We start from the raw sequence: 12,105 nt of genomic DNA, 5'->3' as shown, positions 1-12,105 counted from the left end.
ACGATTTTGATGAGCTAGTTTTGCCTGTCTTTGAGCTTGCTAATTGACATGGAAAACTTGTAGAAACTGATTCAAGAGAAATCAATGAAATAAAATTAAGTTGCATGATTTACACAAATTCAGATGGAATAAAAAATTAGAACAAGCAAATTTTGTGGTTCTTATTCATTACACAATTTAATAAACAACAGGGCAACCTTGTTTAACAATCCCTTTGGCTGTTGGACAAGAAGCATAAGGACATCCATCTAGATCATTTCCCCACCAGTTAACACTTACGTTCTCCAATCCCAAACACATATACAAAAGAACTGCCATAAATGCCAAACCAGCATCAAGTGCACCAGAAAGAACATAGTTATGTCGCTGCCACCAATCTGGCCTATATCGATAAACAACATATCCTGACAAAAACCCTACAATAATCCAGGTTGCGTAGTTCACAGCCGTGGCCGGTGGCATCATCCCAGTAGCTCCTATCAACACTGGCATGTTAATGAGTTTGATCCATTCTTGCTTAGGGAAAGCCCTGGCTGCTAACCATACAAGAACTGGCGCAATAGCACCAAATAAGAAGAACCAATTGACCATCTCATAAGTTCCTAAATCTCCAAAAATCCGTCTTGGCGCAATCAAACCCCATATCACTGATGCATCATAGAATACATGATCTGAAGGACAAGTCCACACGGTATTGGACAATGTTTTGTTGCATATGTCTGGAATTGTTTCCATTAACCACCATGCAGTTCCCAAATACACGAACCCTGCTATTAGAGTCCCTACTATCTGCATTGCCCATTTTCTATGATTGTGAGCATATATATAAAGATACTTAACGTGCAACTAGAGTATAAGTAATCAATCGACTAAACCCATGGTCCCTATACAATCTGCGTTGTCCATTTTCTATGATTGTAAGCCCATATATAAAGACACTTAACGTGCAACGATAGAAAAATTAATCAATCAACTAATGAGTTCTATCCTGAACTAGTAGAGATCGACTATATGAATCATCTGAATTCATTCTACTGTATTCGGAAAATTAACTGACAAAGTGAGTAGTTTACCTGAGCCATAAACATTGTTCTTGGTGGAATTTTCATGTAATGACCGAGCTTGAAATCTTGGAGGAAAGTAATAGCTTGATTCATACTAATATAACCATAAACCTTGAAACACATGTTAGCAACCGGATATCCTGGATAAAGGTATCCTATGATATACTCCGTGATAATATTCAACCCTGGTGTCTACAATGACCAAGAATATCAAAAAGCAAATGTGAATTAGACTATTAGCTTAGTAACTAGCACTCAAAACTATAGATCTATGAGATTACCTGGTTAGTAATGGCAGTGATGATTCCGATAGGAAGAGTAAAGAAAATGGCAATGACACAAGCTAGAATAACTCCCCACCAAGGTAACTGAAGTTGCTCATTGTAATATTCACAAGCAAAGACAGTGAGGGTAATGTTTGCCACAAGAATGCACCAAAACCACCACTCAGGTACTTGGTTATACTTGCTCATTAGTTTAGTGTGTATGTCCATTTTCTTCTCTTTGAAGCTTGATTTGCTTTGCTCCCATATTTCCCTGCAATCGAAAAATCCTCACGAACACATATAACAAGTACCGACTAATGACTAAAAAATGGCAGCGTGGTGCACTAAGCTCCCGCTATGCGCGGAGTCCGTGGAAGGACTGGACCACGAAAGTCTATTGTACGCAGTCTTACCCTGCATTTTTGCAAGAGACTGTTTCCCGAGCTCGAACTCGTAACCTCTTGGTCACATGGCAACAACTTCACCAGTTACGCCAAGACTCCCCTTCAATGTTACCGGTTATTAACAGTAATAACTAAGTTGTTACTAATTAATGTACCTTCCGTGAAAAATAAGAACGTGCATGACAGTAGCGCTGAGAGCAGCGAAGCCAACTCCATAAGTAATAACGAAAAATGTACTAAGATAAAGATGTCCTTGTTGCTCATACGCAGCAATGTCAAGATGGAAATTAGAGTCAATGATACTTGATATGTTGTAAACTTGGCCAGAGGAAGTAAAAAGTCCATCAGAGAAAATAGGAAATGTTTTGGCTTTGAAGACATCTAACCAGTAACATATTGGAGTCAAAATATACATAATGAAGAAGAATCCAACAGCAACATTAGCAGTAGCAAACCAAGGACTAGCTAATGGACTTCCGAGGTACGAGGAAATAGAGGACCAATCCAGGCCTATAGCACCAATGCCAAGCCCATTTAGACCTGAACCAAGTTGTTGGGCAAAAACTGATTTTGGAAAGATCCAACAGATCCATGATAAAGATGTCAGCATTGAAAAGAGATAGCCAGGGAAAACATAGTAAGCGAAACTGCAGATAAAGGCTATTAGAAAGAACTGAGTACGCGTTAATCCGCACTTTGGACGTTCTTCTTTCTCGTGTAAAGCCCTGCAATATAAATCATATGTTCAATTAGAAATGAAAAATTTTACTCTTGACAGAAAAAAGTAGAAGAAAAAGTGTAGTCCTGTGAAACAGATTAGTCGTTAAAAAGGTTATAATTTGAATCATAGTATTACGAGTTTGAACTAACATTCTCTTGATCACCACTGTCAGTTCGCCATTCTCTAATTTTTGGTTAATTATGTGAAACAAAATTGTATTTCCGAGTGTCTATCGGAAACAACATCTCTCCCTTCAAAAGGTAGGAGTAAGGTTTGCGTACACTACCATCCGCAGACTCCATTTGCGGGACCGCACTGAGTATATTATTGTTGCATAAAAGGGCAGCCCGGTGTGCTAATCTCCCACTATACGCGACGTCCGGGGAAGGGCCGGACGAGAAGGTTCTACTATTGCGGTATGTGAAACAGAATTGTTTCAAAAAGTGACCAGATTTGTTAAGGTTCATTTTAAAAGTTTGCACAGACAAATCAGGGACCTTTAGAGTTAAGTATAGGTTCAATTGAACCCACCATTTTTAACTTATACCAAAGATGTATATGTGAAATACCATGAGAAGTAGCAAAATTTTATAATTGAACTATTTTTTCAAATATTCAGGATTTTGAACATTGAACCCATTAAATTTAAATCGTGACTCAAACTCTGCAGATACTCGTAAAAGTTTGTTACTGCTAGTGCAACAAATATTTTACACTATGCTGTATAAGGGTTAATACGTTAAACTGTTACTGCAAAAATATTTTTAAAAATACTTGTCTATATTGCATATTTTGGATCCAGATAAGATCCTTTGCCTACGTGAAAAACGTGGAAAAAACTTTGTCTTGAGGGAAATTATTTTATAACAGAATAAAGAGGTTTAGTCCTTAAGGTAAATTAAGGTAAATGGATCTTTTCTAGAGATGTGCAGTCCCGCTGACATGTTATTAATGCTACTTAAAAACAAAGTTCTGATAATATTAAATTTTTATATAGAAAAGAATATTGATATCTCTAGCTGCCTAACATAATAAAATTGCATTTGCTAACCCTGCATAAATATCTTCTAGTATTTCATTTTCTTCCTAATTGCGAAGGATATTATTTTCCCAAAAAACGACTTATATAACTTGTGGGGCCCAGGTTTCGCTGTCTTAATTATCAGCCTCGCCTAATTATTGTACGAAATCAACGAAGACCAAATTGCAGAAAGATGAAAAGAAGGGGAAAAAATCAATCAAGAACAGTGCCAAAAATTAATAATCTGAGAAATGCATTTTTTTTAAGTTAAAATATTACTCCCTCCGTTTTAATTTGTTTGAACTTTTTCAGAATACGAGAGTCATATTAATTCAGTGTGAATTCGAACATTAATTCTTTAAATTTTTTGAAATAAAATTTACATATTTAGAAACTACATAAAAGATACTTTAAATCACAATAGTTAATAATTTATAATATTTAAAATTATTTACAAAAAATATTGTCAAATAAAATCTTGTTTGAGTTCTCAAATAGTAAGAAGTTCATTTTATTTTGAAGGAGAGAGAAAGGGTAGGATTTAACCTATATACTACGGCAAGTAAAATTTCTTACATTATTGTTATATTATAATCAATGGTGGAGCGAAAATTTCTAGCAAAAGGATTTTAAAAAATGCAACTCGCACATTGAATAAATACACTTAACTATATAGGAGATTCAACAATTTATATTTATATTAAAAATTAACTTTCGGCAAAAGAGGTTCAATAAACTACTTCAAACTATGTAGCTGATCTTAGCTAGTGTTTGGACATAAATTTGGTTTAAACTTGAACAAATAGTTTTTGAAGTTGTTTTGAAAATAATATTTGGAAGTTGAAATTGTGTTTGCACATACATATTATTTGAAAGAAAATTAAAATTTTATGAGCGGAAGAAAAACAATTCACCCAATTGCTGGACAAGATTGGCAGGCCAGCTATGGCCAAACGAGAGTCCAGCTAGAATAAGCAAGAAACTTGCCTGAATAATGAGACTTGGACAAGATTGGCAGGCCACCACATTGCTGCTGGCTCTACCAAATACCTTCTGAAAATTCCTGCCCATCCAAATCCTAGCACCTACCATTCAAAACTTCAATATCTTATCAACAATTTAATCCAACTACATATGAAAAAAGAATCTTGAACATATATACTAATCAAAATATTTACCTGTGTTGTGATAACAACAATAAGAGAAACGAAGAAGGTGATGTTTTTCTGATAGAAAACCTTAACAGCAGTGACAACATGAATAGCATAAACAGTGCCAGCTCCAGAGTTTGCAAAAATGGTAATAAGAACATGTTCTTTGACATTAAAAGGCCCTGGATTTAAAGTAAATTCCCACTTAGACCCTTGAAAGAATACTCTTTTTGTGATCTTTGCAGCCATAAGTTGGCCTAAAGGAACCACAGCAATTTGAGCTGAAATTGCTGTAATGGTCAATGGTTCTGTTCTGTACCAAAAGAATTGGTTTAAAAATGATAGTAAAACACACGAAAGTGTGCCTAAAAACCACATTCGAAAAGTAAGAACTGGGAGTGAAGGATCATCAGTAATTGGCACTGTGAGTGCCACTTGTTTAATTGGTGAGTTTTCTTCTTCATCTTCTTCTTGTTTTTTGAGTTCAAGAGAGTCGTTGACTTTGGATTTTGAGCTTGATGCAATGCCATGGTCAAGATTTGATACTGCAAAAACATAGAGTTTGTGTTTGGATTTGTTAGAAAAAAAACATAAACTTTGAACTTTGAAGATCTAGATTACGCTATGTTGCTCGGATCCTTCGTCATGTGTCTCTCAGATCCTACAAAAGGTATTCCCTTTTGTGATTTCGACACGAGTGCTGTGACACTTTTTGAGAATTCGAATAAAATAAAAATTGAGTTAGAGAAAGATTCTTACAAAGAGGAGTCTTGATTTCTAATGCAGATTCTTCCATTGGTTTGTGTCTCTTTTTTGAGGTGTACTTGGACAATAGTGATATAGCTGGATTAGCTCTATCTATATGTTTGCATTTAGACGTGGGAGAATCTTATTCTTTTTATTTTTCAATAATTTTGGGTTAGGTGAAGTCTTGAATATAATAAAAAGGAAAAATAGAAGAGAGGAGCCAAATGGTGAAATTAATCCTATGCATTTAAACGTGGAAATATCTTTCTACCAACCAAATACTTGTGCAAACGTGGAAAAAGAATGACCTTAATGACCTTTTTTTCCCCTTTTCAAGTAGATACCAGATTCAACATGTTATGTACGAATAAAGTTGGTCCACGTCATAGGTCTACCACAGAACTCAAAAGCATTTTACTCCTATATTTTTTCTTGGACTCTCTCACAACTCTCGTTGGTATCCTCATTTTCATTTAAGGGTGTCAAAATATATAAAAATAAATATATGAAAAAATCAAGGGGAGTCAACATATAATATATATGCATATAAAATTTTTTTCCCCACCTACACCGTATATTTTTCCCGCGAAGAGGTGTCAGTCGACGACTCTTGCTATAAAGTGGCTCCGCTACTACTTGTTAGGATTATTATCAGTGGCGGAGCAACCTTTCGTCGTAATAATATTTCTAAGATATATTTCTTTTGAGTTTTTTTATATATTTATCTTTTTATATATTGACTTACATCGATAAAAATCCTATTCCGCGATTATTCATGTAACGACCCGGTCGGTCGTTTTGAGTATTACAATCTCGTTTCCCCATTTACTTCTGAAAAATATACTTTACAGTTGTTGTGTGAATTGTCGGAATAATTGGTTCGGGTCCAGTGAGGTTTTTGAAGGAATTGGAACACTTAGTTCCAAAGCTTAAAGCTTAAGTTAAAATAGTGACCGGATGCGGACTTATGTGTAAACAACCTCGGATTCGAATTTTGATGATTCCAATAGCTCCGTATGGTAATTTTGGACTTAGGAGCGTGTCCGAAAAATTATTTGGAGGTTCGTAGTAGAATTTGGATTGAATTGCCGAAAGTTAAATTTTTAGGAAGTTTGACCGGGGGTTTGACTTTTTGATATCGGGGTCAAAATCCGATTCTAAAAATTTGAATAGGTCTGTAATGTGAAATGTGACTTGTGTGCAAAATTTGAGGTCAATCGGACGAGATTTGATAGGTTTCGGCGTCATTTGTAGAATTCGGAAATTTGGAAATTTATTAGGCATGAATCCGTGTGTAGTTCGTATTTTTGAGGTTGTTAGGTATGATTTGAGGCCTCAAGTAGGTCCGTGTTATGTTATGGAACTTGTTGTTATGTTCGGACGGGGACTCGAGGGCCTCGGGTGAGTTTTGGATGGTTAACAGACTGATTTTTGAATTTGGAAGAGTGCTGGAACTGAAGCTTTCTGGTGTAATCGCACCTGCGAGGAGGGGTGCGCTAAAGTGAGGTGCACAGGTGCGGAAGATGCTTCGCAGGTGCGGAGCGAGTGCGCTAAAGTGAGGTGCACAGGTGCGGAAGATGCTTCGCAGGTGCGGAATCGCTCCGCACTTGCACGAGAAGGAGCGCAGATGCGGGCAGAGGGCTGTAAGGCATTGGTCGCAGGTGCGAAGGAAAATTCCGCACCTGCATGAGCGCATATGCGGACGGATGGGCGCAGAAGCGGAAACTGGACAAGCGAGTGGAGTCCGCAAATGTGACATTTTGCTCGCACAAGCGGATGCGCATGTGCGCAGATCTTGTCCGCAAATGCGGAAATCGCTGGGGCATAACCTTAAATTCGAGGGTTCAACATTTTCACCCATTTTTCGGATTTTGGAGCTCGGGTTGGGCGATTTTGGAGAGAAAATTTTCCATACAACTTGGGGTAAGTATTCTTAACTCCCTTGTGATTATATTCCATAAATTAATCTTCATTTTCGGTGTAAGATTATTGAATCTTCAAGAGAAATAGAAGGAAATTTCTATAATGTCACAAAACGAATTTTTCAAGTTTGAATATCGATTTGGAGTCGGATTTGAGTGAAATTAGTCTGGTTGAACTTGTAATTGGATGGGTTGTCGTATTTTGTAAGTTTCGTCGGATTTTGAGAGGTAATTTTTGGGGCGCAATTTCGAATTTTTGGAAAATATTAGTATTTTGATATGGAATTAATTTCTATAAAGTGTGTGCACTGAATCAAATTAATTGTGATAGATTCTAACCATTCGGGAGTTGATACGCGCATAATGGGATTTCCGGAGTATTGTTTAGCTTGCTCGGCATTGGATTTGGCTTGTTCGAGGTAAGTAACTCTTCTAATCTTGGAGCTCAGGGTATGAACCTTGAATATATGTATTATGTAAATCGTTGGGAGGTGACGCACATGCTAGGTGATGGGCGTGTGGGCGTGCACTATAGAAATTGTGACATAATTGTTTCTGTGAAATTTTGTAGTTAAATAATCTTGGCATTTTCTATGCAGTTTTATGTGTTAAAGAAATTGAGTTGAAAAGCATATTAAAATCATGTTAAGGCTATGTGCTAGTATTATTGGGGCCCACGAAGGTCATATTGTTGTGGATTATTTGTTTAAATTAAAAATTCATACTCAGTCATATTCATTTCATTTAATATCATATCTCAGTCTCTGTTGTTATTTATTGATACATCATATTATCATTTTGGGCTATTCTCATGACATTGTGAGCCCCTGAGAGAGACTAGAGAGATTGATGACTGAGGGAGGCCGGGGGCCTGATTGTGAGGATATTTTATGGATCGGGGTTGCCCGCCTGCAGCAGGCCTTATTGGCTTCTTATTGCACATGACTTGGCCGTGCAGCACGTGAGTTGGCCGTGCAGATCCTTATATTCTTATTGCACGTGAGTTGGCCGTATAGCACGTGAGTTGGCCGTGCAGATCCTTATATTATTATTGCACGTGAGTTGGCCGTGCGGATCCAGATATTTATATTATGGAACGTGAGTTGTCCGTGCAGCACATGCATTGTCCGTGCTTATAGCGCTTGGGTTGTAAGATCCCCTCATGAGTCTGTATACCCCTAGTGAGCACAGTCGACTATAAACAGGGATCGGGCTACACGCCGCAACAAGTATATCTCTGAGTGATTGATTGTGCTGAGCACAGTGAGAGAGAATGCGAGACAATGAGATTGAGTACTCTGAGAGTGTGAGTACATGAGTAGAATCTCTGAGATACATTGCATTGACATGCACACATGACATATATGCATAGAGATGTATTTTCCTCATGATGTACGGTATCACATTATTCATGATTGCTCACACATGTTGACACATGGGCATAGTGATGTATTTTTTTTTACACTGGTTATCTGGAAATAAAATGAGATATTTTATTTATTATTGAAAGGATTTTGGAAAACTTTTTGATTCCAAACTTATTCACATTTTTTGTAACTTTAGCAAAAGATTTGGATTTTCACTGATGTACTTGAAAGGAAGAACTATTATTGCCGAAATCATGAGGTGACTGAGCATTTTATCTCTGAGTTCTTCTGGTATTATTTGCTTTATGTTGTTATGGATTGTTGTGGACTATTGGTTTTGGATCCGACCTTGGTGGAAGCTCATCACTACTTTCAAACTAAAGCTAGGTTTGTTACTTACTCAATACATGAGGTCGGTTGTACTGATACTACACTTCTGCACATTGTGTGCAGATGTTGACTGTTGTTGTTGATGTGCTCGATGGTTGCGGGATTTGAAGATGTACCTGCGTTCCTGTTGTAGCTGCCTCTTGTTCATTGTAGCCTTAAATTTATAAAAGCTCTGTTTATGTACCATTCAAACAGACTATGTATTTATTTCATTTTCGCTTTGTATACTCTATTCTTAGAAGCTCATGATTTGTACTACCGGTTTTTGGGGATTGTATAAGATCAGGATGTTTATTCACTTAAATTGCTTTAATAATTATTATTGAAATTGGTTAGTTGGAAATTGGCTTACCTAACGAGATGGGTTAGGTACCATCACAACTAGTTGGATTTTAGGTTGTGACAAGGTGGTATTAGAGTTCTAGGTTCATAGGTTCTACAAGTCATGAGCAAGTGTCTAGTAGAGTCTTGCGGATCGGTATGATGACGTCCATACTTATCTTCGAGAGGCTACAGGGCATTTATGATATATACTTCCCATCTTTCTTTCCTTATCGTGCGGGATTGATTTAACTTGATACATAACTCTTTAAATTCCTTCTGTGTATTCGTATGCGCACATGAGCGCTCGGTATCAGCTGTGCATTGCCGACTTGTGATTCCATGAACGATGTTGGAGATGTGTATTCTGTATTCTGGTGATGGGCAAGTCTGGAGGATTTTAGACCATAGCTTAAGCTTGGTAGCTTCAGTTGTAACTCGTTCAATTGGACTTATATGCCCGGTAATGACCCTACAGTGGAATTTGTGGCTCAATGAGTGGTGGAATGCAGGGTGATGGGTATGATGTAACCGCGAGATGTGTTAAGATGATTGGAATATAACGAGAAGTGTTTCTTTGAAATGTAAAGGAAAAGGCCATTGGGTGCTTGATTTTTGATTTGATGTGACGAACAGTCTAGGGTAATGAATGTTTTGAAGGATCTTTCACGTTGTTAAATTGTGGGACAAATTAAATTCTCATGTCTTGTTAATGAATTTGGACTCAAAAAGATTAAGTTATTGCATAGTAATTGTGGTTGCGAAAGGGTATAACAAGATGCCAATTTGAGGCTGAGCAGGTGGGTTATCTCCTGCAGAGTAATCTACGTAGCTGTGTTCCTTATAATGTTGAGTGAAGAGTTTATTTTCTACCAGCAGAGGGTATGTGTTGAGGTTTGAATTTGAATTTGGTTGAGAAAGTTGAATTGACTGTCAAGAGAAATAAACGCATGTTTAGCTGATGATTGATGTATTTTATTGTTGGTGTTGCATGAGCTTGAGAAAGATTTTCGTTGAACTCACTATAGTATCATGGCAGTAATACGGTATGGGTGTTGTGATTTATTGAATGAAATGATTTATGGTTTTGAGCCAAGTGGGGGAGCCTGCTGCAGACAACTTAATTTCACGGTTATATATTAAATTTTAGTTTTGGTCTGAGGCATACTTGTGGGTTAGCTATGACTTGCAGAAATTGAGATCGAGGATGACTCAAATAAGGAAATTCCTGGTTAAGGATTATATTGCACGTATGAGTAAATGAAATTCGCGGGATGAGTGAGTTGTTATTGGTGAATGATGTAGTGCGCACGGAGTATGAATTTGATATGTGCTGTTAAAGTAGAGTTACTTCTTTGAGTGTTGTTGTGCTAATGGGGCACGTGTCTTTTGGCCCATTTGGGCGGTGTTAGATGTGAGAAAAGTGGGTGACTCCCGAGAAAATTCCAGTGGGTTTGAGAATTATATATAACAATTGAGAATGTTTCCGGACTTATGTATGGATAAACATCCAAGATTTGCATTTGATGGTGCCTGGACTTGCGGAAATTCTATATGACTATGGATTCTACATTTTGTGTAAGGAAGGTAAGAAGAACAATTTCAAATTCACATAATGTATTCTCAAAGTGAGTGTTATAGTTGTGGTATTTTTGAAGGTGCTTAAGAAGAATATAGTTGCTTATGGGCCGTAGGGCGTTGTGGTTCTATGCTAAGGTTTGTAGGGTGAGTTGTGGTTAAAGATCATGGTATTTTAGCAAGAAGAAGTATCAATCTGAAGACAAATTAGGAAGGGACTCGGAGAAAATATGACAACTGGGTAGTAGGTTGGATCAGTATGGTAATGGATATGATCGGCTCTTTGGGTGCTTATGATGTGGGGGTTTTCTACAGGTGCTTTGTGGAAATACACCTAGACTTGGCAACCTGCGTGGCTTGGTCTAGTTAGAGAAATTTAGTTTTAAGGTCTTGATTATGTGCAAATAGATTCCAAAGTATTCTTGATGGTTTCTACCGGTGTGGAGAACGTGTTGTGTATTGTGATTTCCTCCTGGAAAGAAGCAAGAGAAAGGTTTCTAACTAAAATGGAATGTAAATTATTGGTGACTCAAAGTTGATAATAAGATTTTTGTGCTTTTCAATGATGGCAAAATAGATGGTATGTGTTGTACGAAAGCTAGATTTTCATGTACAAGGTGGCAGTACAGTCTTGAAGAGAAGGTAACGAATGTTGGACAACATGGACGGTTCAAATAACTATATGAATACTATTACTACTTGGTGTTGTATGATAAAGGAGCGGACTTCAGAAGGCGCATTGTATTTTGACTTACAGATGTATAAATTAGTATTGCGATACTCACATGGTTGATAGACTGTGATATTCAAATTCTGTCAAGTGGCATGGATGAACTTTTAAAGTATTTATCGTGGGATGATCGTGTATGAGAGAGGTGTTAGGCATTCGGGCAGTGGAGATGGAATCAAATATGGTGATTTACGTGTCCTATGAATTTGGAATTTTGGAGTTTCAGGAACATATTGTACATGGTTGCGGACTGTGAAGTCGTGGCCGAAGCTAGTTAGATGATAAGATGTATTATGAATTAGTCGTGGTGAATATTTGGAGGGTTAGTTATCTACTGTGGGTGACCAGAGTTGATTTGGGGGTCCATTGATAGGCCCAATTAAGATGTGTATTCTACACCGAGCCGGAATGGTTGGCTCCATA

At 37.3% G+C, this 12,105-nt stretch overlaps 1 protein-coding gene across 1 annotated transcript; it reads right to left on the bottom strand.

Annotated features, from left to right (window-relative positions):
• Positions 1 to 70: 70 nt before the first annotated feature.
• LOC104102736 (oligopeptide transporter 7-like) lies at positions 71 to 5,544 on the bottom strand. The gene is made up of 7 exons (XM_009610548.4): positions 5,387 to 5,544; positions 4,655 to 5,172; positions 4,464 to 4,561; positions 1,890 to 2,459; positions 1,346 to 1,601; positions 1,074 to 1,256; positions 71 to 789 (listed from the first exon to the last, which is right to left on the bottom strand). Exons 1-7 carry the CDS (start codon positions 5,421 to 5,423, stop codon positions 178 to 180), a joined length of 2,274 nt encoding a protein of 757 aa, XP_009608843.1. The 5' UTR covers positions 5,424 to 5,544; the 3' UTR covers positions 71 to 177.
• Positions 5,545 to 12,105: the final 6,561 nt, after the last annotated feature.

Source organism: Nicotiana tomentosiformis, chromosome 8 (genome assembly GCF_000390325.3).
Source record: "Nicotiana tomentosiformis chromosome 8, ASM39032v3, whole genome shotgun sequence".
NCBI lineage: Eukaryota > Viridiplantae > Streptophyta > Magnoliopsida > Solanales > Solanaceae > Nicotiana > Nicotiana tomentosiformis.
This window is presented reverse-complemented; position numbering and strand designations above follow the sequence as displayed.

Excerpts from the sequence above, each read along its gene's own strand:
- LOC104102736 (XM_009610548.4), bottom strand. The coding sequence starts at position 5,423 with ATGGAAGAATCTGCATTAGAAATCAAGACTCCTCTTT. Across the intron at positions 4,562-4,654 it reads TTGTTGTTATCACAACACAG|GTGCTAGGATTTGGATGGGC; the intron begins GTAAATATTTTG and ends TTTGAATGGTAG. Across the intron at positions 1,602-1,889 it reads GTTCTTATTTTTCACGGAAG|GGAAATATGGGAGCAAAGCA; the intron begins GTACATTAATTA and ends TTTCGATTGCAG.